General features: G+C 39.8%; 1 protein-coding gene across 7 annotated transcripts in view; it reads left to right on the top strand.

Annotated features, from left to right (window-relative positions):
- Positions 1 to 25,861, top strand: part of LOC115371742 (interleukin-1 receptor accessory protein-like 1) — a 325,316-nt gene that overhangs the window by 158,995 nt on the left and 140,460 nt on the right. For all 7 annotated transcript variants that reach the window (XM_030069302.1, XM_030069256.1, XM_030069271.1 and 4 more), the window contains 2 exons: positions 12,925 to 13,111; positions 15,588 to 15,741. In XM_030069302.1, coding sequence (XP_029925162.1) covers positions 12,925 to 13,111; positions 15,588 to 15,741 — 341 coding nt within the window. The remainder of the gene's footprint in view (positions 1 to 12,924; positions 13,112 to 15,587; positions 15,742 to 25,861) is intronic.

The raw sequence follows: 25,861 nt of genomic DNA, 5'->3' as shown, positions 1-25,861 counted from the left end.
TGTGTGTGTGTGTGTGTGTGTTGAGGGGGTGGTGAATACGCCCTTTGCAGAAGTGCTCTAAATACCATAGCAACCATACCCAGCAGCACAGTGGAAGACGACTGACAAGCAAGTAGAACAGCAGCATCTCATTGTTGGAGAGGCCTGTTGATAAACGTACATGAATACATGAAAAACTCAGTGCTTGCTAAAATAATAAAATAAAAATAGAAATGCAGATGTAGTCAAAGTTTAGAAGTAATATAGTCATGCTCATGCCTTTGACTTCATTACCAATCTTGCTAGCCAGCCAGATTAACTAGGTAAATCCAGAACTGTGCAAACAAATCTGTGATGCTTTTGTGGTACAAAGCAACACAAGCATTAGATTATATTGTTTATGCTTGTAAGCATCCAGACATTTCTCCCTCTAAAACATAAGATTTCTTGTTGACGCCAGCCTTGTATTTGTACGTTAATTATCTGCCCTGATGCAATTTATTGAAGCTGTAGTAGACATCTTCATGTAAGATAAGTGTTAACAGACATTTTTGGAAGTCGGTAAAATAAGCCTTTTGAAGTGTTTTCTGTCCCCTTTTCCTGCCTTTCTGGAACAGAAAACCACAAAAACTGACCATGCTAGGTGACTAGTGGTGTTACCATTTTTCTACAGCACTTTTTAATGTGCATATATACTGGACACACAAATATTTCACACAGAAACTGTAAGGCAGGCACAAACACACATACCCACAGACACAAAAATGCACACACACATATCCACAGCATATTGAATGGAATGTGTGAGGATTACTGTGTCAGATTAAAGGTAGACGTGCAGAGCAGGGAGGATCCCAGATCTAGCCGATGTTTCACCTCTGACCCCAGTTGCAGGTGTTAGCTTGCCCTCGCCATCCCAGGCTTATTAATGGGTTTCCTGCATGTCATGCAATGCTTAGGCTTGTCGCCTGCAAAGGACAAAGGGAGGAGAAGGTAGCAGTGCAAGGTATGTGTGAGTGATTGCATGTATGTGTATGTATGTGTGTTTTTCCATTAACCGGTTAAAGGCTGACTTGCCCCTCCAACCTGTATGTGTGAGTGCATTCTCAACCAGGGTTTATGTACACAGTTGCTGTCTCTCTCTCTCCCTCTCTCTCTCTCTCTCGCTCTGTCTCTCGCTCTCTCTCTCGCTCACACACACACACACACAGAGCTCATACAAACACCACAACACCCTGCATTCCCCTTCCGTCCCAGGCCCCAGCCATGTTGACTGTGTTAGTATTCGTGGGCAGGAGTGGCTGGTGATCTCTCAGGGAAGTGACAGTCAGAATGGGCCGTCTGGAACACTCTGTCATTCAGCCCCAGTCAGGACCTGTCCAATTGATCCAGCCCAGCTGTCAAAGCCAATGAGAGACGCTAGACTAAGGAGCAGCGGGACGGTTTGTGCTGCCAGGGGTTATGGATGATGTATAATATGAGGGTGGTGTTTGTGTTATAAGCTACCTGGCAGGAGACAATCAGTTAGCTTTTGCTCTGTGGAATAGCAATACCAAGGAAGGCCGTAGCACAAGGATGGATGAGTATTTATTAACAGAGTTTATTTTAAAGTGCACGGCCGTGTTACAATTTATATTAATGTGTTTTTAAAGTCGGCCAACAGGCTAATCCCAATACAGATAAATAGAACGACACTCCTCCACCCCTCCCACTGTACAACTTCATAAATTTCAAGAGTGGCAGTTCACTCCTATACCCCCTGAAAACCCTGTTCCCTCTTCCTTGGACACCATAGTTGGATTCTGTACATTTTGCACAATGACATAACAGCTCAAGTCTTTGTAGAAAACATTTCACAGCTTCACCAGCTTGATAGTTAGCATGAACTGCAACAGCCACCATCACCATAACTGAACAAACAAAGAACAGTAACTCAAACTTAAGACAAAAGACGTTGCAGTCCCACCCACACTTTTTTGATGGCCAGGTGGTCTCTGGGAAGTGTAGTGTAAAAAACACAGCAATGAACACTTAGCATCAAAGACGGAGGTGAAATTAAAGGCAGGATCTTGCAGATAGCCACTTTAAGAGGTTATGGAAGTTTGTGTATGTAGCAGAGCTGGTTTTCCAAGTGCACAGGTACAGTTTTTGTTATTTGTGAGATATGGATTTGCTAAGCTGCCACAGTACATTCGCTTGCCCGGTGTTATTGATGATGTTTCCCTATATTCAATATTCACTATACCTGTATCTAAATAGACAGACTGCTCTGTCTACTCCTTCTTTGGATGGTCTTTATTTGGCTGTATGTGGTTTAGTGGAGGCCTTTTTTTTCCCAGTACCTCTATTGTCCAATGATGTATGGGCCACTGTTTGGTCTTAGTCCACCTTCCACCCCTTGTTCAGTCGGACACACACTGTGGAGTTCTGATGTTACTATGTCAGTGTCAAGGAAGAGTAAAAGTGTGCACATGCAATTTGTTTTACATCAGGTGTTGGATAACAGAAGATTTCCAACCTGCATTCACACAAATGGGAAAAAATATATCCTCTGACTGTATTTGCAGTGCAAATCCTTTGTTTGTGTGTTTCAGCCAACAAGGTTTTGTCTGGCAACGCTTGTCCCAATCCTTTTATTGCAGCAAAGACCTTGTCAGTCGAAATCTTGTAACAAAGGATCAGAAGCTTGAATTCAGTGTGCATATAAATATTTTTTTTCCCGTTGTGCATTATGTTGGTGTCATCCTTTATGATCCTCCGAAGAAGACCGCATGAGCACACTGCTAGCAGATGTGATTAATAAATGCCATTATGAGAGGGAACATGTCATGGTGTGTGGATTTTAATGTTTTAACATTAGCTTTGTTAATGGGCTCAATTCATATTCATTCTTCTTGCGCTGGGCTTCACCAAAAAGAACGTTTCATTTTTCCAGTGTATTCACAGAGACATTCAAAGAGAGGTCAGCTTTTTAAACCATTGTATTCACTAACTAATGCTAACTAATGCATTTACTAATATGAATTAAACATGAATAATAACATTAGGGAAAAACTAGTTAATATAAGAGTTTCCACTTTACAATAGATAGATAGATATATATATATATATATAATTACATGCATAACAAATTATTCGCATCATTTAATACTTGCTGTGACTTAATCACTTCAGTTAATTAGTAAAGTAATACTTGAATAGTTAGGGTTTCAGTTTTGATGAAATATTGGCATTAGCAAACATGTAGAACAACACTACTTAATGCAGTTGATTATTTTGCATCACTTCACTGTTTGCTTAATTCATGTTCTATACACATAAGTTAACATTTGTTCATAATAAACACATAAAACAACATTAATCAGTGCAGTTGTTTGCATATATTTAGCATTAATGTCTACCTGTTCTTGTTCATTTTTGTGTTAGTTAACATTAGTTAATAAATATTTAATGTAAAGTGTTATTTTAAACATTTTAATTTGTCCTGATACATTTAACACCATCATTTGATTCTATAAACAGGGATAACTCCAAAAAATGTGGTGTTTTTTTGTTTTTTTGTTTGTTTGTTTTTTGTTTTTTTAGTCAGAATGCACGATTGTACTTTCATGATCACAGCACACAGCAAAAAATCAGGCTATATCCCATGACAGTACATCCATAGCTGCAAAAACAGGTCTACAGTCTGTTTTTGTGTGTCACAGTTGTGTGTAAGGCTCCCAACTGGATTTTATTCCATACCAGGAGCTGCATAAAGTGAGAAATAGACTCACTGCTTGCACAGATGTATGCCAAATACTGTTCATGAAATTTAAGGCCACATGTCATTATATAACATTCAGTTAAAATGATGACTGTCTATAATGTTATTTACCTAACTGTAACACTTTTTGTTGTCACGCAATTTTGACATTTTTACATACATCAAATGCAGTGTATTGGTAAATAGACTGTAAATGATGGAATTAGTGTGAATTCACAGATACACTGCCTTGTGTGCTGTAGAGGTGCAATCCAGTTCAATAACATTGACTAGCCTCCAATGCTATTATGTGAAACCAGACACTCTTATTGGGTCGTCTTCTCAAAACACAAAAGGGACCACATTGACTCATCCAAAATATGACTCAGCAGTTCCATTAATATCTTTCGAGCAAGTTTTATTCTTTGCCTCATCAAAAGTCTGTGTTTCTTTCATTTCAGGACAGTAAGGGGATTTCTGGGAGGTGAGACATTGAGGGTTGGGAGCCCTAATTGTGCACTGTTTTCATTTTGCCAGCATCACCTCGTTGGACATGAAAAAATATTTTACAAGTATTTTATTCATGGCCATTTTTTAATATTTTAAAATGCAAGGTTGCAGAGCTGTGTTCTAGTTCTTTGTAGCATTTGAGATTTCACAACAGGTGATAGTCTACTGCACTAAGGAAGGGTTTATTACCTTCATTATAAAAACTACAAGCACAGTAAAGCTACAGCCTTAGGTTTGTCAAACTAACACTGCCAGGCATTATTACTCACTATGTTTATATGCACATTCTCTCATTAATAATTCCCATCCTGGTTAATGTCTTATAATGGCAGATAAGTTTATGGCCATCCTCATACCCAGGTCACAAATATCCCTGTACAAAAGAAATACAGAATATTCAGAATGTTACATTGGAAACTAAATTTATTCAGACACTGAACACCAAATATAAACTGGATAAGGTGTCTACATGCCTCAGTACCCAGGCAAATATTGGTATGTCCTAGCTATCTTGTTTGGGTTTCTAATAATCGAATAAGAGCTCATTGTCAGCGGGATATGATATTCTCACAAGACAAATCGAAAGCAGGATACAGATTCTTGAATAGTGACAGGATATTGGCGCGCACGTAAATACATCAATCCATCCATTCACACAGCATCACGGACATTTCGCGGTTTGACCAGCTCTGCACCTGCTCATTTGGATGTACTCAGGGCAGCCTCTGTAGTCTGAGGAAATCGGAATATAATTTCAATCCACCGTCCGCGTCCATTATGGGCTCAGCCAGGTTCATTGCATACCCTTCACGCTCCTCCTGATAGGACATTGGTCCCAGGCCCCATTCTGTTTGATTAAGCCAAGCTCAGATGGCTAAAGGCTGTTGGGGGCAAAAGGAGGGATGGCTTGCCAGTAGATATGTTGCAGGTTGTAAGCAGGGACCTCTTGATCCAAATCACTTGTCACAGTCCCACATCTGCATGACCACCCAAGACAATCCAACAAAATGTCAGATGTGACTTTATTTTTACTCCACATCAATCTCCATTTGACTCTTATACACCCATGTGCAATATACTGTGAGGCTTTTTTATTCATTTCAATTGAATTTTATGACATGCCTTGGAGTGCAGAATAACACAGTGGCTAAATATTATCACATCACCAACAGCGAGCATTTATTCAGTCACATCCTCAGCGTTGCCTCCCCATATATCCAGCCTCTTGGCTCCCCTGGTCCACTCCCGAGCGGAGGAAGCCATCAAACAAGATGCCAAACCATCGCTATCTGATAGCAGGGACACTGACCTTCTCTTCCTCATATCTGATGGTGGTTTTTATCTGCCAGACAAATGTCAGAAATACCATTCCCCAAGCACAATCACTTTGGCACCGCAGCCAACTTTCCTCCCTCCTCCCTGCCTCCCTCCCCGCTGGATCGTGAACAGCGGAGCTCCAAGCGAGACATCTGCAATACCGCAGCTGTCAGTCAAACCGTGATATAGGAGAGAACTCACGCAGCCTGTCTGAATCCTAAGGGTGAGAGAATTTTGGAAAGTGGCTGGGATTTGGGACGGAAACTCTGTTGTAGCTGCATAAAACTAAAACGCCTATTTTTTGAATTTGCCGTATACCATGTTCTAAAGCATTTCACAAGGTACCCAACAAGCTGACTGATGTAATACAGAGTCATTCCGAAATCAGCATTTCCCAAAGTGAATTTATATGATGTTTTTAATATTCTGTTATGTCAGTCAAAAGGAATAAAACATCCCTCACTAAAAGGAGTCATACATCAGGCAACTCTGAAGGGTAGCAGTGTCCAAGGAGTTGCGTGTTTATTGTTTGTTTAATCACAAAGGTATATGAAGTTGTCGGAAAACATTTGAAGAGCGTCATTCCAAAATCCCCAAATAAAAGGATTCACTATCAAAACCATTTTGAGAAAATGACTGCTGACAGTAAAGTCCAACTCGTTGCTGAATGGCTATCTTGACCCCATTAACAAAAAATAAAATAAGATTTCTTAGACTGAATAGAGCAAGTAACATTATTTATTAAGAATGAAAAAGAGTATCAATTATGATGGTTTTTTTTTTTTTTTCTTTCTTTCTGTTAATTCCCAAATTGAAATTATAGTGTTTTGGAATGAAAGCCCTCCTTTGAGAAGCTGTCAAACCCTGTTACTGCTGCTGGGAACATTGCCCATCCACATTGCTCAAAGAAACTGCTCAGTCTAGCAACCCCTTAACACTGGTGAAATTCAGCAACTGAGTGGGTGAGACTGTGATTAGTTTACATTTTTTTCACCAATATGGCTCATACCCTCACTGAACAAGCCCATTCCCGAGGCGGCATTGCTCGTATGAGACCATTTGTATTTGATATGCATAGCAGTATGGCTGCTCATACATTATACCCAGAAGGCCTGAGGGACCAATGAATAAGGTCATGACGGAGTTAGAAGAGAATACAATGGAGACAAATTGTTTATGCTTGTTATGAAATCAGGTTGCTAGCATAAAGACGAGTTGGGGGTGTCGTGGAATGAAAATGAGTTCCCTGAAGGCATCAGCTAGGAAATGACTAAGTAACACATGCACGGACAAAAAGGACCAAGCTTGAGACACACAACACTAGGGAAGGCTTAAAGGCATCCTCAGACTTTTTGGCAAAGAAACTCTGTGGTCAGCTTAGTGTAGTGCCTGAGATGATTGCACTTGTACCTTTTATTTTCTGTACTTCTTGATTAGTGCAGTGGTTTTCAAAGTGCGTCCCAGGTGTCTTTCAAGAGGTTCCAAAGAGTCCACCGTTAAAATAGGGGTTTGTTAAACTACTATTTAATTTACTAGAAATAATCCCAGTTAGAGAATATGTAACAATTACTATTCAAATTGTAGATGTCATTATCTCGCTGTGTACACTGTAAACTAGGGGTGTAACAATTCATTCATTTCATCAATATGTTGATTATGATTTTTGCAGATTCTGCATCACGCTGCTAAACTAAATAAATAAATAAATGAGGTAATAGCTCTTACTTTGGCCTGAATCCATGTGAAACACTTTGAATAAAATCATTCAAGATCCCTAAAAAAACCCTAACTTTGCAGTGATGTAATAGAACATTATAAACTTTTTTGTCAATAGTTTTTGTCATTACTGTTTTTTGTCTTGCATTACTGCACATTTATTTAATGGATATGGAATATTGGCTACAACTACTGAATCAAATCATTGACTTAAATAATGCTTACCGAATTGAATGGTTTCAAAAAATGAAAAAAATCTCTTAGATTGAATTGCCATCTAGTGAATGGTGAATTGAATGTGACTGAATACGAGATTCAAACACCTACGGTAAACAGTTATAAAATTCAATACTAAATCCCTGGTTTGCAAACTGTTGGCTTTGCAAATTGCATATGAAAACTTCACATTTTTTATAAGCATGTAGTGCACCAAATACTGTTCATGCTGTCTTCATTTTCACGTTGGAAAATTGATTGTTTACCAAAAAGTCAGTACTGCACAGCGTATACCCTCAGCTGTACGTCTCATGTCACTTTTCTAAAATGAACTTCTAGCCTCAATCATTTCTTCATTGATATGTCCAGTACAAAGGTGTCAAACAAAGCGTTTAGACCAAAGCATGACATTTGGTGGTTTTGCATAATAGGTCACATCATGTAAATTATGTGGAGGTTCTGTAGAAGTTGTTCATTATTTCTTGTCAGTGCTGCAGCGATTAAATATCACACATAGCAGAAACATTGGCTCGGTATCTTCGTTTTGTGTGTCTATCTATGAGTCTTTGTGTGTATGTGCGTGCTGGCGTGTAGGCAGGCGCATGTAAGTTTGTCACAGCGTGGCAAAGCCAAATTATCCACTGAGGTGTGTGTTCCTCCCTGAGAAATCTTGTACTACACGGCGAAAGTGAGAGGGGCTGGTGGAGGCAGCGACACAGACATATCGCAAGTGGTATGGGGAAGAAGAGAGGGAAAGAGGAGGAGAGCTGGGTGGATGGATCATAATTGAGGCAGGAGTCTGTTGTTCCGTAAACGCCGGAGTCACAGGTAAACGACACACTCTTAGACAGGGGCTAAGTGGGAGCGAGTTGGCCCACAGTCAGATTTGGGGAGCCGGGGTGCTTAATCATCCCGCGCCTGGTGCTACAGCTGACAGGTGAGTTATGAGCCCGAGCTACAGGTAGGAGCCCCAGTCCGCCCACCACTTGCCTTGACCTTCGGTCCGGTTATAAATAATACAGGGACTGTAAAATACTGATTTAGGATAATCCGGCCCTGCCCTACCCTGGTTCCAGCTTCTCTTTGCTTGGCTCAGCTAGTCTTGAGCTAGTCAGCTTGGCTAAAATCTTTCAGATATATGATTTTTTTTACACTTGGTCCACCTTTGCTTATTTTCTAAAAAGCATGATGAACAATTTAAGGGATTAAACCTCTTCATTGTATGTAATGGTCCTCGACTTTGCATATTGAGGAGTATAATACCCCTGCATATAGATGATCCTCAACAAGCCCCTTAAGCATTAAATTTACAAGAAGAGGCATGCACGCCACTCATTGCTCATTTTCCTCTTGGTCTTGAGGAGGTCTCGATTTGCTCTGGTACCAGTTTTGACTTTAGTTTCAACCCCCTTTGGACCTGGACTTGGACTCGTCTGTGGCAGTTGACTACAGCCTGACACAAAATCACACACTTGCACAAACACACGCACGACATTCACACACAGTTTGCTGCCAAGGGACACTGCAATGATTTGGCAGATGTTAGCAATATCTCTACTGAGCCTGATGCCCTGATTACGGTCGGAAGAGTTTTATGACGTCACATTTAAAAAGCTGCAGTGATGGAGGACGTGCCTGGAGGGATGGAGATGCAGCCCTGCCTTCTTCTGCATGCTGATGAGCCTGTTGAGATGCTGCCATGCTAACAGTGCCATTCCATATGTGCAGAACAGATTCATATATGGGTTTAAATTTATAATATATTTGATGCTATTTTATGCCTCATATAGACATCATAGTTCTCAACAGTGCTTGTTTGCTTGGTCAAAAAAAATGGAAAAGCTTTTTATAAATGATTTTTTTCCCTACCAAGTAAAGACTGAATCCTAGCCTCAGAGTAAATCATAACAGTTGGGGGAATTGTAAAGAAATTATCAGAATATACTATGCACAAATCAACCACAAAGCTAGTGCCCTTAGTTGTTAGGCCAGCTGAAAAAAGACACACTTTTATTTTATGTTATTTTATTTTATTTTATTAATTTATTTTTAACAATGATCTGTTTGGTTGAAAAGCACCAGTATTTTTCTATGGATTATCCCATGTGCACTTAGTGTTTTCTCTTTTTTTCTCTCCCTCTCTTTAATTATGAATGAGTGCAAGTACTCATGTCAGTATGAATAATGGGCAAGGATAGTTTTGTGTCATAATGTCTGCAATTTGAGTCGAACTGCACAAAGGCAGAACCTCAATCAGTTCTTTTGACATGGCACTGAAGCACTGAGTCATGAACTGTGTGTTGCTGTACATCACAGGCCAACACGTTTTATTTTATTACCTTTCACACAAGGGGTGTTCTCTGCTCTGTGGTGGGAAGTTACCTTTAATCAAGTCTTTGGCCTTTGGCCTCTTGACGTCTACTTTACACTGGAGCAATTGTCTCAGAACACTATTGTTATTTGAAAGCAAGCTATAATGAGCGATCAGCAATTATTTCATCATCCAATTTCTATTAGAGAGGAGTTATTTTAATTAAGAGATTCATTAAGTTAGTTCATTAATTTCCCCCCAGGTGCCATGCAATCTCTTGAGAATTTCAAATCAATTCTGCTGCCTATTATTTAATATCAGAGCGAACAGTCGCTGAGTTAAAGGGCACATTCCATCTGCTTCATCCGCTGGGGGGAGAGATTCCTTGGCAGTCTAAGAATTAAGAAAAAAAAAGATGGATGGGTGGGAAGATGGATAAATGGATGGACAGTTAGATTGGAAGATAGATAATGTGATTTTCCACACATTTATGGCAAGTCATTTGTTTAAAAGGGCATCCAACTTTGAAAGTAGCAGAGGCTGCATACATTATCCTATAAATTAACTTATGAATTTTAACCAATGCAAAAGCCTGTAAGTATCTCTCGGTAAGAAACGGTTGTGGTGCTTTTCACATTATGCCCATCATAATCCTTTCGGCAAGCTTTTCGACTCATAACTGACCATTGCACATAATTTCACCGTCTTTCCTGCATATTGCAGCTTAAGTCCTCTGCCTGCCCTCAAGCTCTATATGGTAGCTGTCAGCTCGAGATTTTTCTAAGTTGATGTATGCAGCATGCTATCTATCATTGCCACGACATTGCATATCCTCTTCAGTTTGACACTTTTGACAGACACTCTCGCCCATTAATGCCATGGTATTGCCGAGCTTGTTATCACCCTATCTACAGTACACAGAAGGCTACACAAACATTGAATACTCGGTGCGCAGTGTACACTTAAGTCTCTGGAGTGTGCAGAGCTCTCAGATAATTGTTCTCCCTAGCTCTTTGCATAGGCTTCATGAATATGGTACCTGCTGAGCGAATAGTCAAGAGGGCGCCTTGCTCTTCGGGCTCAAAAGGCACCGTGACGGATGTGAAATGTTGGAAAGACATCGTAGGACAAAGTGTTGGCCGAGACCATCGATCACTCACGCGGACCAGATGACACAATTCTCTCTCTCTCTTCCAGCGGGAGAGTTTATCAGCACTGCCCAGAATATTTAACAGGGAAGAGAGAGCACCCGTGGGATCTCATTTGCACAGGTGTCCATCTGGTAGAAGTTGTCTGGGATAATCTCCACATCATGTCACATTTGCATCCGGGCTTCATAAAATGGGCACGCTTAATCGGACCGCCCAGCAGTGGCCAGTTCGAAGGGCGAGGGATTGTTTGCCCACACTCTAGCGAGGACCAGTGTGTGTTGCACTAATCCACGAGGCGGCTAATGCTGCGCAATTATGTAAGGATTTAACATGTTTGTAATTGTTTGTTGGTTCAGCTCAATTTGTGTAACCAGCTTTAGTTGGAAAATTAGCAATGAGATTTTCCTAAACGCTGCCAATTTGTTTGGTCTTTTAAACCAGTGGGATTTGCTGCAGTTAGGCCGGAGTACTTGTCAATCAGTGACAGTGACAGTCTTATTAACTGGTTTGAGTGAAGCAAAGGTGCTCTTATTGAGCTCATTGATCATGATGGACCTTTGCTTCTTTTGCCCTCCTTCAAATAGCACAACTTTCACAGTGAGTCAATGCATTCATTGATCCCTGTGTTCTGTTAAGAATTACTCAAGCAGCAGATCCAGTCTCAAAATGTTCACAGTCCCATTAATGATCCATACAAGTTCCCTGTGAATGTTGCAGGTGTGTCTTGTACTCTCTTGTGACTCCAGTGCATTACTCTTCAGATGATGTCTGCATAACATCTCAGATTAGAGCTGTATCAAATCTGGAACCTTACAAGGTGTCATGATAGTGACAGAGAAATATTGGTCATGACATTTTCTAATTCTGAACGCACAGTCAACAATGGTCTGGTCCAATGACAAGCTTTACCAATTCAACACCAAGCAATGAATGTGTACTACAGCAGGCCCACCCAGTCGTATCCAGTAAAATGCAGTGTTTATTCCACCACCTATGAATGCAATAGGCTCAGGCAAGCATGTAGTCTCCAAACATTACAAGTAATCTTGCATTTTACGTCCCCTCTCTATTGCATTATAAATTCCTTTCTTTATGTATATGACCTGAGCAGTTACAGTACATCAATCGTAGCAAGTAATTTTCTGCTGGCTCGCACTGTATCTGCATAACACATGGAAACAAAAAGCTCAATCAATCTTCAAGTGCTGTTGACATTCGGAGCTGTCGCTCCACATTAGGGCTCATATCCCTGTCCCTCATATATACACACGCACACACGAGTTCATTTGCACACATACACACACAAATGTTCCCTTTGTCTTTCACCATCAATAGTTCAGGAGAGCTGTTCATCAACCTGAGCACCATTGGTATTCATACCTGGATGGATGGGGAAACACAATGTAACATTGTATGACTCTGAAGTGGCTCAGGCCATTCACTATACCTCAATGTAGAGATGATTCCTCATGCTGATTCTAACAATGTCATACTGCTTTCCTCTTTCATGGGGCCATCAAATTATTCATTAACATTGAGAGAATGATTTTTATTTTTTAAATGCAATTCATTCCCACAATGACCTTTCTTTCTTTCTTTCTTTCTTTCTTTCTTTCTTTCTTTCTTTCTTTCTTTCTTTCTTTCTTATTTTTTGAAAAATCAAACACTAAAAAAGCAAGACTGAATGTGGATGCTTTAGATATTGTTGACTGGGACGGAACTTGGAAGTTTACTTGGAAGTTTTACGGAAGTGAGCCTGCTACAGCGGATAGTTCTTTGCAATGGCAGCATTTCTGTCTGTTCTACTCTTATTCAGTGTCTATGGGAATCACCCTGGTGGAGATGTTGATCATGAAGAAGAGGTTTGTTCTATTTATGTGTACTCAAAGAGGGACAGCTTGCAGGTGCTCTGTGCTCCACGTCATGTCAGACACTTTTCAAACACTTTTACTGACTGGCACGTTGACTTTTTTATGTTGCAGGAACTCCACATACTGCATGAAGGTGTCCATGTCTCTGACAGTAGCGGAGAATGACACAGACCTCTGCTATAACTCCAAAATGAGGTTCTTTGAGAAGGCAGAACTAAGCAAAAGCAAAAACATCACCTGCCCAGGCATTGAGGATTATATACAGCCGGGAGTGGAGCCTGAAATTTTATGGTACAAGGTAGGACACACTCTCTATATCTTACATGAGTTTATTTGCCCAAATAATAAGTGAAAGTCCCAAACTTCTCTCATTGATTTCTTTTCTTTTTGAAGTAGAAGTGGAAGATGTTACATAAACTTTTTTTTTTAAACCACTGAATCAGGCACATTTAGTAAAGGAGACTCTGTATCACAATTGTATGCTTACTTCAGAGGCAGTTCATTTATTTGTGGTATGAACCTGCTCAAAGAATAATCCACAAGGTCAGCTATATTCAGGGTCTAATTAGCTTCAAATACCATCTGTATCTCCTAGCAACTCAAAACATCATCAAATACAAATACGCACCTCTTTTCTTATGAACTTTATAACCCCATTATAAACTTTTTCTTCCTCCCAATGGAGTGTCATAGAGGCAGTTGAGACACCCACATATAACCGACCCGATTGCCGGCCTCTGCAGACCTCCCACGTCCAACCGGCCAGTTTGACAAAGCTGCTAGGGGAAGCTGGGGGGCCAATTCATCAAAAGTAAATGTGCGTCGGATTAGGTAGCAACATCGCTTCTTCAGTTTCCCAGTGAATCAAATTAAAATGGTAGATAATGACTGTGGGCTCCAGACCCTCTAGTTATTGGCTCTTGTCTTATAAGTAGGGGCTGATTGAATTCTGGGAGGCATGTCTTGGCCCACAATTGGAAACCAAACCCACAATGCCCCAGTTTTCGTTCACCTCAGGTGTTTTGTGTGGTGTTCAGGTCCAACATCTGACAGGCCTCATCTGGAGGTCCACACGACATACTGCCTATGAAATGGTGTGCTGTAGGAACAAACTATGGCTGTCCAATCCACATGACACTGCCAGTTTACAATAAGATTTTTTATTAGGTTGTAAATGCATTATAAATCATTTGTATACAATTATAAACAAGTTATAACACAGTTTTCATACATCGATGCACGCTCACTATTTGGCAAGATCAAGTTACTGCTGCATCTATTCTTGTAAATCTCCGATCTTACTAGTTGCCCAGGTTACTTTAACTTGTCTCTTTATCAGTCAGCTGTCCTTAATGTCTACAGCAGTGTATGAAAACTGTGTCATAACTTGTTTATAATTGTTAAGTAATGATTTATAAAGAATTTACAACCGAATTAATAACCTAATTATGGACCATTCATAAACCCTATATAAGGGTAGTCTTATTGTAAAGTGGTACCCATATCCCTATGAAATATAGTATAAAAGAGCATTTGCATGATTTAAATTCTTAGTGAAAGTAACTGTATTTGAAAAAAATATGAATTCTGAAAATTAATTAATAATGATAAGGAAGGAATTCATCTTGCACATGCCTGCATTTGCCTAAGACTACAATATTATCATACTACACACGTGCCAAAGAAGAGCAGCTGCTGAACAAATTTGTTTTTTTTACTAATGTAAAGGCCCATCTGGATCTCACACTGCTATTTGTAGCTTAGCAAGACCTTTAACATGACTCTGTTTTGCCTAAATCAAATAAGCCTCTGGCAGAAACAAAAAGTATTGGGCTGGATGTTAGACTCTATCATCGACTCACAGCAAAAACAGAATCAGTCTAGTCTGCCTAATCGAAGGGGAGAACTGCCAGACAGTCATAGAAGTAAGTTAACCGTAAGGACTGCATTTTTTTTTTTTTTTTCGGTGCAATGTGTTTTGTTGACAGTTCAGAAACAGCAGGGATATTATAAGGCAGAGATTTCTTACATTACTATCTCTAACAATAAAAGTGGAATACAGCAATAACAATACAGTGACTGGACTTATTTTGAAATTTGTTCAAAATATGGGAGGATATTGAGTCAAATAAGACTCTCGGAAAACACTCGAAACAACACATGCCTTCTTGATTTATGCCATTTGGAAAAAAAAAAGTTTAAATATGCAATCCAGAACTTATTTATCCAACTAATTTTGAAAAGTTCTAAGCTTTTTTCAACCCATCACAAAGGTCTTTTTACTCCACAGTTTACAAGTATTAAGTGTTCAACTAGTAGCTGATTGAGTGTCAACAGGGGGCACCAAAACATGATTACAGACTGGCTTGAATAATAAAATGATGTTTGAAATGCTAAGTAATTTGGTGCATATTTTCAATTCAGCTGTCTATGCTTTACCTTAGAATTTATTTATTGATATGTGGTATTTCTGTCATTTTGTATGACTGTATCGAAAGCCATTGTTGTTTTCTTTAACAGGGAATTTGATAACAAAGGATCCTCTGCAGATTTAGCCTGTTCATTCAATATTTCAAAGATGTGGTGAAGCGTAAAATCTCACCTCTCTTCTCTGTTGTTGCTGATTAGAGGTGTGGAAGTAAAAGTATGTCCCCTGTTGACGCTCGAGTTAAAACTCCAGTTTAAATTGCAAGCTCCTGCCAGTGCAACCAACCCAAGTGTATTTATTTTATTTTCACACATCCCCACGGTCTTTCTCTTTGCTTTGAATAAAGGAATGCAAGCCAAAGCAGTGGAGACAGACCATAGTAAGGAGGAGGGACACTCTGTCGATCAAGGAAGTGCGGGAAGATGACATTGGGAATTACACTTGTGAATTACAGTTCGGAAGCTTTGTGGTACGGAGGACTACGGAATTATCCGTCACAGGTAAAGAGAAATGCCTCTACATTCCCTCAGTGCTGCAAATACTTTTATTATGGAGTCATATTCTCTTACTTAATGCTGAGATGGTTATATTGATGTGTTTACTGAGAGAGCTACAGAAAATGCTCTCCTGAATTGCTGACATACTGACCACAGCACAGCAGAACTTAAATAACAAGAAAATTTTTTACACGCTGCTAACCTCATTGCTAATGATAGTTTTATTTAAAGCTTTTGAATATTGGGATCTTTACAAAAGAACATCTTCGTCATGTGTCCTTATGCATTGGTTTGTGCAGCGATTCCTGTGTTTTTACAGCATACTCTTGCAAAAACAAAGTGGCTTGAGGTTGTTAAAAATTAAGCATTTTAAAGACACGTTAAAGCTGATCCTTGCACCTTTTGCCAGCATGTCACAGTCAATAGCGCAGCTGTCTCTGTGACTTCTAGGCCGCTTTAATTGCTAAGCAGAGGAATTCACACAGAGCCACTTCAGCACTTTTTCTTAAGGCTGCTGAAATATTTAAGCCTGAACCTAAAGTGGGTGACAGATTGCTTGCCACTGACACTGTCAAAGCCAAGGTTGACACTGCAAGCACTGTGGATAGGGGAAGACAGTGGAGAGGAAGAACATAAACTTTACAACTTCATTATCCCTCTTTTTTTTAAGCTTATCTCATTGGAATTAGCTCTGGTGGTTGACCTGTATCATCTCAAAATGCAATATTTTTAGTTTTGTTATCAGTTGACATTTAATTGATATGACTATTGTGTGTAATAATATTAATTCCTGTGCTTATTTATTTGATGGTTGTTGTTAGATGTGATTTTCAGGGCTTTTCATCTGCTAAGCTTTGAACATAATGAAACCTCGGAGAAATGCAGCAGAATCGACTCACACCAGTCATTTTACTGGCCACAGAGAAAATAATGGACGCTGTTCATAAATCCTATATCATCCCTCCTGTTCCATTATGAAACATCACAACTGCGTTCATTTAAAAATAGAACTTGCATTCAGTTGGGTAGGATTGTTGTTCTGCTTTGCACAATTCCTCATGACAACAACTGAACACACAACTGTGATTTTCTGTGACTCATTTGGCTGGGCTCACCGTTCCTGTGGTGGCTCATGTCTGTGAGGATACTGACTAATGCAACATTACGTGGACCTTCCCTGAAACAAAACACAGAACAGTGAATAGGCTGTAGATGGATGGAGGGCTGTTACATTTCAATGCAGCTGCCATCTCACATTGTGGGCGTGAGGGTCAGACAAACTGTTTGCTGTTAACTGCTACCTGATTACACTTTATAGTCCCCTAAAGAGACAAAGACAGACTCCACTGAAGGCCAACCGAAGTCATAAATCATTTTCTCACCGGTCTCAAAATGTCAGCCTAGGGGAATCGTCTAAATCTCTCTATCTGCTTTGGAGACGTTGAGCATTTCAAAACAAGTGGCAAAAGATGATGGACGATTTGGCTGTGGTGGTAGAAGTGGCTACAAAATACAGGACTGTCCCAGATCAAGTATGCTTAATGGTTTGATTTGTGGTTAACTGAACTTGACAGTATGAACAACAGCCTAGGAAATGATTGCACTCGGGTTTCCACATTGTCCTCTCAGTAGTGAAGTAACCATTGAGAAATAGGCACATAGGGATTGCATATTCCAATATTATTCTGTATTTGTGAAGGGGTTCCCAAATGTAAACATCATAATCTATTTCCCATAGATAGGATAAGTTCATAAGACACAATGATGTCTGGGATATTTCAGTATTACCAGGGATAATGTTGCCATACCATTGACAATACTGTCTATTCTTACTGTTTTCAACAGCTTGTCATTACAATGACTTCCCGCTAGCCTCACATTGATAGCCACAACAATATGACACACACTCATAGCAAAAACTGTCCTGAATATCTTTGAAAAGGCATATTCACAGAGACAGGATGATTTAGATATGAGTCACATAAGCACAGACTGATGTTGTAGAATATGTGTTGTTGATTTATTGTCATTTTACAGTTTTTTACAGAGTTTTTTTTTGGAATTTTTTGCCTTTATTAGACCCAGAATGGTGAGGTTGTTATGCGCTCTATGTACGGTATGCCTTAGACCACCAAGCCACCTGGACGTCATATTTAAAGTCATTTTAATGGGAGAAAAGTGGCATATTGCAGCTTTAACAGCAGCATATGGGTTAGTATCTGCAATACTACGTGAACACACTCAGCAGTAATTGCAGAATGTGATTATGTTGTATACAGCATTGATTTTTGTCTAGCTGGAGAAAACATACATCACATTTTCCCAACTTCAAAGTATAACAGCATAAAGTGAACTAGCCTGATCTCTTTGTGGCATTTTCCTGAATTCTCATATGGTCATCATCAGCAAATATTTAAATGAAAAACATTACCAGTCCCTTCAGTCAGGCTAATTGACAATTTTACAAGGCCCAGGTTGTCCAAGATGCATTCAGTATATTTATGCAATGATTGCTTTTGGTGAAAAGAGATCATGATTATTATGCTGAAATGGCCATCCAGCACTTGCATCGCCTAAGACACTCCTCCAGAATTGTGTAACATCAAATTTAATATCAGGGTATCTCCTGATTTCATATTGAAATACCGCCCTCTGCGAGTTGTAATCTCCATCACCTGTTTTTGTAAAACACCCGAGTTCGACTGATTAATTTTCACATTTAATTATCACAACAACAAGCATTCTGGGGTGCTCTTCAATGAGAGTCAGCCATTCATCTCTCTTACATAACTAACAACCACAGCCAAATGTCCTTCCCAAAGTCACGCAGACTCCAGGGTGCCTTTACAAAACTGTATTGTCCTCTGCATTGTATCAGCTTTGGAAAATGACAATACAGTGCCCATGGAGCACTCATTTCACTCATGTTGCATGACTACTAACGATTTTCTGGGATTTGATTTTAAAATTCATATCGAACGTGATAGTTAACTATTTGCCCGCTTGTATCAGTAGCCAGTTTTCCATTGCTGGATTGAGTGGTGCTTGCCAGGGCCACGGCTACTTCAAAATGGGGTAAATGTGGTGACATGAATAATAAGTGTAAGCTCTGGCTAGGCTGTTTTGCCCTTTAGTGTAAAGCATGCCAGTGACAATATGAAATGAAAAGGAAGTAGGATATCATTAGATGTACTTTTTGATAAAATCGTATGCGTGAAAATCCCTTTATCATTGGAGACAGTTCAGAGCAGGTTGCAAGACTTAACCATCATGTACATCTACCACAAGTGCTCCATATGGAGATCTGTGATACAGATATGTCTTGGCCCTCTGTACAGTTCCCTTTTTATCTGGAATAAGTGCACATGTACCTTTGTATATGTAATATTATCACCAGCCTCCCACAGATAATTCCAGTTCCCCATCAAACCTCCGGTAGTCATCTCTTTATCAACAGCCCACAGGCCTTCGCAAAGCAGTGCAAAGCGGCAAAAGGTCACATTCCATTTGATTATAATGAGCAGCGCTAAAATCATAATGAGTTGCTATGCTGGGTGATTGGAAGTGGACATTAGTTTTTAAATGAAATTTGGGGTTTTATGTTTTTTTTTTTTTTTGCAAGGTGTGCCATTTGATGTTTTAGATTAAACACAGCACAGTAAAAGGAGGGTGATGAAATAGATATGCCAGCAACTTTGATGTGCAAAATAGCCTCTGTCGGTGTAGCTAATGAGCTGGGACTGATGCTGTTAACCTGCTTTTCCATCTTGCACCAGCACACAGCGAGGCGTGTGTGGTTGACGAAGGGAATTGGCATGCTATGCAGCGCAAGCATGAAAATAACCAAAAAGCCTGAGAGGTACTGTGGGGTGAAAACAATCATGAAAGTATCTCTCCATATAAAATGTGCTTCTGCCTTCCTCCTTGAACAGAAAATGATGCAGTTGCCCGATTCTGATCTGTTTTCATGCCCTTCGGGTCTGAGCTTTTTTAATGAAGAGATCTGATACTACGGTAGCTTTGTGGCTTAAAGCAATTCTCATCGCAATACTTGTTTGAACAGTCTTTCAATTTAGCACATTCCAAGCCAATTTCTCTAGAGAGTAAACAATGGCTTTTTGCTAGATAGCACCATGCTTTTTCAGTGTCTTGCTTACTACTGAATGTTATTGCACAGTGACTTGACTGGGGCTTCTGGTTGGAAATGAAAGGAACTATTTTGCCTCCTCAGCTCAACCAGCGCTCGTGAGTGATGGAAGTTCTCCCTTGATGTGTGTGTTTTCAGCTGTACTTTTTAGGCCAGAGGGTGTTATGTGTGAAAAATACAGAATAATGGAGGTGCACTACAAGTTTGGTACATGAATATTAAAGACGGCAATGTTTATGTATTTCATACCACAGTGAATGTAGCTTTGTGTTAGGAACACAATAATTAAGGCCAAAGTCAAAAGCATTTCATTTGCCAAAAACAATAAATGGGTGGGGAAAAAAATCACTGAGCGTGAGATTTACAGTAAGAGAAAGACTGTCAAAAATTTTGTATCCTGCTACTTTGAAGAGGCTAAACTATTGTTGTCTTTGCTTTTATAACCATGAGGGAGGCAATTTAAATTCACTCATATTTTTAGAAAACAAAGGGATACATTTTTGGCTGTTTCATTTTTAAACTCTTTGAACATAATGAGCGAGGAATTTAATGTTAAAGATTTTCTCTTGATATTTTAATACCAAGAGGAAACTCATGCAGTCGTGTTACGGTCTCTCACTAACCATGGCTGGCACCATCACGGAGCTCCATTGGAGAATTAAGTGTGTGCAAATACTGTCTAAATATTTAAACAACTGGTTTGGGGAAAAAAAGAGATATATCTGATAAAATAGTGGTTATGTGGAGGCCCTTTCAGTAATATTACATGCAAAAGTGAAGTCCCGCTAAGCAATGGTCCCTAAAGGATAATTCAGCCAGTGGTGAAACAATCAGATCCATCCTATTACATTGAATTGTGCTTATTTTGAATATTGTTGTCTAAGGTAGCTGAATAACCCATTTTTGTCAAGCAAAATAAGCACACAGGTATTTGTCATTGTGGCAGAACTGCAGAGACATATTGACAGCTAATCTAATAACAAATGACACAAGATGTGGTATATATACTATAGTGGACGGGAACAATATCTATCATTCAGCATTTATTTGGTATGTGTTTTCAGTTATGGCAACATGAAGACCTAAAGTCATACTGAAATGAAAAATGCAAAATCCCATTACTTCTGTATCTTGGAGTATATCTTCGACGCAGCAGGTTTAAACAAATTTCAGCCGATATAAAATTGCATTGTTGAACAATCACACCCTTCCCATTTAATAAAACTGTATTTCTCCACTTAACTGATCTCCCATTGGTTTACACTTCTGAAAGTTGCCTCCATGCTAAGCCCCACCCCAACAACCTGTTTCAACAGGAAATATATAAAAATTAAGGAAGCAAGTGGCTCTCAAAATGCTGTTTCACTGTGGCTTCAACTCATTTTGTTAACACTAAAATATACTGCTGGAATGCTAACAGTGCCTCTGTGTCCTTGTTAATCCTGTTTGCCTCCCCAACACAATGCAACAATATTGCCTCTTTCCCACCTCTATTCTAGCAAAATGCGTGTCCCGCCAGCATTTGGTGGCTATTACCAATTCCCTCTCCCGTCTCTCTGAGTTGACTCATTAACATATGATGGAGGTTGGAATATAATTGCTCCTTTAATTGATGGAAGATAATTAATCTGGCCAAGCCAGCAGTGGAAAGAAAAAGACGATGGACTGAGTGGATTCAGGAAAAAAGCTTTCTTTCGGTGAATTCAATACACCATGCAATCAACAGGTCCTCGATAAATCCTATTAATTTTTTTTCATCTTTTCTTTTCTGTCATTACCTTTAAGATTTTGTCATTTTATTAGAGAAGGTTTGAATAAAAACCACCTTTGCCATAATTATGTAATGGTTGCTGTACTTTGAATATATCTCCTCTTTCCATCACCACTCATCCATTTTGGCTCTTTGAATCTTTTTCAGAGTGAAAGTGCAAGTTCTTCATTAAACTTTCCTCTTTATCTTAGCGTGTCATGATGTTAAATTGCTATACTCATAATGTCTTCTTGCAGATTTTCCCTGTTTGTGTGAGTGTGTGTGTGGGTGCCTGATGCCAGTACATTTGTATTTGTGGATGTTCCCTGTAGGAAAACACACAGATATTTGCTGGATCACAGTGCTCGGTTTAACTGATTTATACTGCGGTCGCTCTCATGTCATTCCCTTGGCAAGGCACATTATGATTCTCTCACCCCCACTTTGTAATGAAGCAGCACCGGCCCTTATCTGTGCCGCTCTCACACCACACATCCCATCTCACTGGGAATTCAGTGGAATAATTAAGACTTGTCACTCAAACATCTGGCTGTTGTGGAAAAAGGCTTTGGATTATTTTGTGTCCTCCAGTTTTTGCCCAGGCACTTTGACTGTGATTTTTTTCATCTCTTGTGATAATGCGTAAGATAATGGCAAAGCGAGGAGGAGGAGGGAAGCATTCTAAGAAGAAGGAGGCACAGTATGTTATTATGTAAGTGTACATCACTGCCAGACTGGTGTGGGCGATGAAGTTGTTTTAAATTTCTTACAAGACTTGCTAACAAGTGCTTTCATTATTGTATTTGCAAAGGACATAATTTGCACATAGCTAACTACACTTCAACACATATCCATCTTAACAAGTAATTTAGTCTCATAATCAGTCATAAAAATCTTGTTTTTCTTCAAACAAGATAAAAAATCTGCAATTGGGATGAGCTAAATCCACTTGTCTCCTGTGCTGATCACCTTGTTTTCAGAATTTTCTTGGCTCAGATGTCATTGTCATTGTCAGATGTCATTTTCTTGATCTTAGTGGGGTGATCTGCCTTATTCTGACTTTTTTCAGCATGTTTACACCTGTTCCCAGGCAAAAATCCTGAAACAACTGAAACCGCATAGGAACCAGGTGGGACTCTTTCATCCTACTGTCAGGTTTTTTCACTTATGAGAAGAAAAAAAAGATTTTATGACTGAATATGAGGCTAAATGACTTGTTAAGATGGAGTTTTTTTCTCGTTATATGTCTGTTTGTAAGTTTGTCGGTTGCTGACTGGAAGTCGGTTGGTCTGCTGCTTGTGAAATACAATCGTGAATTCACTCCTGAGCAGAAAATGAGCATGTTTTAGAAAGTAAATTAACTCTACTTTGCTAAAAACATGTGGCAGAAAATGACGCCATGGCCACCAGTTTTATTATCATGGATGATCGTGTCAGATTCCCATGGGAGCAGCAAGGAAGAGGATGAGGAGGAGTAGAAGGGAGGGAGGAGAGCTGGCAGTGACGGGAGGTGGGGAGCATTACTGCACTGTTCATCAAATGCACTTCATACTGGAGGAAGAGCTCTTAAAACATGATGGATGGCCATGTGATCAATTACAGTGATTCTTCATGTGCCCTGCTGCTTATTTTCATAAAGGAATTACTATTTCAGGGTCTCTGGGGGCTGAGGAATACACTGCACCGAGGAAGACATCCCATGCACACCTAACAGTATGTTTGTCTGGCTTAGTGACATTATAAATGTGATCTACATCAGAGAGGGGAAAAAAAGACTAAACACAAAGAGTAAGCAGTTCAGTGATATAGCCCAGAGTGCCAAATCTGGAATCCGAAAACACTACTTGTCTTGTTTTATTATAATTACAGAATATGATTTTATTTTCTCATATGAACTTTTCTCCTGCAATTTTTTTTCCTTTGGCATCTGCCTCACCACTAGTCATTTCCACCCACTAACTGCCCATTCAATTCGCTTTCCAGCTTCAGTGAAGGCTACATTTACACTATACTTGCCACAGTATTTTGTTCAGAATTCAGAATAATTAGAAAAGTGGAGGTCAGTCAGCGCCTTAATCTCCTGTGTTCTTTTCTATATCAAGTTGTGAACCAGGAATCGATTTTTAAAAAATTCACTCAGCTTACAGAAAATTATTTTCATGCACTATTGAGGAAACTTGTGGTCCCCTGGCAATGCAAGTACATATTTCCCTCAGGCATTTCAATTATCAACAACACGGAAGAGTCCTCTGTCAATAATCTTCAGCACATCTAAAATGACTGCATGGAAACTGTGACTGTTACATAGAAATCTCTGTTGTATAGAAATAAAGATAGTGTAAAGCTCCTTTAGTTAACTTCAGACTTCAGCAGCCCCATGTGGCAACAAGAGATAACTTTGAATTTTTTCAAAGTTTGAAGCACTTCATTACCAAAAACATCAGCAAACTACATATGGCACTCATGATTAAAATTTATTTTCCTGAATGGCTGCGATCCATCTGCTTTCTTTGGATGAAGCACATGCTTGCCACTGTTCAGGAGAAAGTTTTGTATTTTGTTCAGTTTCACATCTTTATTTTCTGCCACTATACCTGTCACCAGGATTGCACTTGAGTCTCCAACATCCTAAATAGGAGGACGTTCTTTACTGTTGCAGCCTCAAAGTGATTTACATCGATACCACGGGTGTATGTCTTACATAATCTTGCATTGGCCTCTAAAAGTAGAAATCTTTAACAAAATTACTTCCTGGATGATCAATGTAATGTTGCCTCTCCTATGGTAATTCATTGTATTTCTGCTATCTCGCCCTTATCACATGCAGTAGCATTCATTTCCATAACATTATCAAACCTTCTCTGGCAGACATTTTAAATCTACACTCTGTATTCCCATTTATTATGTTGATTTATAATCAAATGCCCATGCTTTGTGCACTGCTCAGCACTGTAGATTTTTACCCATTTTACACAGCTCCCAGGCAGTGCCGAAGTTTGCGTCCATGTCCAGCTGTTTGCCAGCACACCCTTGTTTTCATCGACCCCCTCCCCGTCCCAGTGGTTTGGCAGGCTGTTTGTTATGCATTCCCCTGCCATTGCTAAGCAGCCCAGCAAGTCAACTCAACCCTGCGCTTTGATCAAACCAGCGGCATGCAGCAGCAACGTGTACTGTAGTGCACACTCAGCATCCCGGTGGGTTTCCACCTGCTGGTGCCATCAAAGGACCGGCACACGGGAGACGTGATTGCAGAGCTTACAGCAGGGGAGGAAGTGGGCGAAACAGGAGTAGAAAATATCTGAGCATGAACAGCCAAGTGTGTGCAGAGTGAGCTGTTCTCAAATAGGAGTGGTTACTTGATAATAGCAGTGACAAGCACAGGCTTTACTTTTACTGAAATGCGCACATAGCAGTCAAACGTCAAAGTGTTGACTTACAAGTATTTCAACTTATTATTCTGCTTTAGAATATTCTCTCCAGGAAAAAAAGTTTCATCATCATTACTAGCTTGAGGAGCTAAAGATAAAATCATAGATAAATAACTGTAGCTATAGGCCTATCTACCCACATCTATATCCTTGTATATCCTAAGGTCAGGGAAAGAATTTGGTGCTGTTTTGTTCCCTTGAAACAGTGACAGGTAATTGGAAACACAGTGCCGGGTGCATCTTTTTGGCTGCAGTTGGCAGCTCTGAGCCCTGTGAGCAAACTGCCAAGGAGTAGCTCCAGGAATTAGCTTGACTTGGCCGGCTCTCCAAAAGGTGAGATGACTTTGATCTGTGTCCCCTTGTTTGATGAGGTGGCACTTTCTGGGCACAAATGCTGTTTTACGTAAGCAAACAAAGGGCCATCTCCCTTGACGTTTTGTCACAAGTTTTAGGACACAGGCTGGAATAGAGTATTGAATGCATTCTCATTAACTGTTAAAGGTGCATGTAGATATCATTATTAGGAATAGGAAATCTTTAAATGTGCTGCTTTCACTGCACAAATTATCTTGAGTTTTAGAAATCTAAACCCAGCGCTGTTTTGAATCAATATTTAGTGAGGCCTCCTTTGCATGAGAGACAGGGCCCACGTGGAGCAGATGAAACCAAGCAACAGATGTGATGTTGGTTTGAACAGATGGTGCAAAATGCAAAAAGGTCAGGTGGTCTGGTGCCTATGCTGATTTTATTGCTGTGCATTGATTGTGCTTTTTAAGAAAGACGGCATGCATCCCTGAC

The sequence above is a fragment of the Myripristis murdjan genome, chromosome 2, assembly GCF_902150065.1.
Source record: "Myripristis murdjan chromosome 2, fMyrMur1.1, whole genome shotgun sequence".
Classification (NCBI taxonomy): domain Eukaryota; kingdom Metazoa; phylum Chordata; class Actinopteri; order Holocentriformes; family Holocentridae; genus Myripristis; species Myripristis murdjan.
Note: the sequence above shows the minus strand (reverse complement) of the source record. Positions and strands in the feature narration are given on the sequence as shown.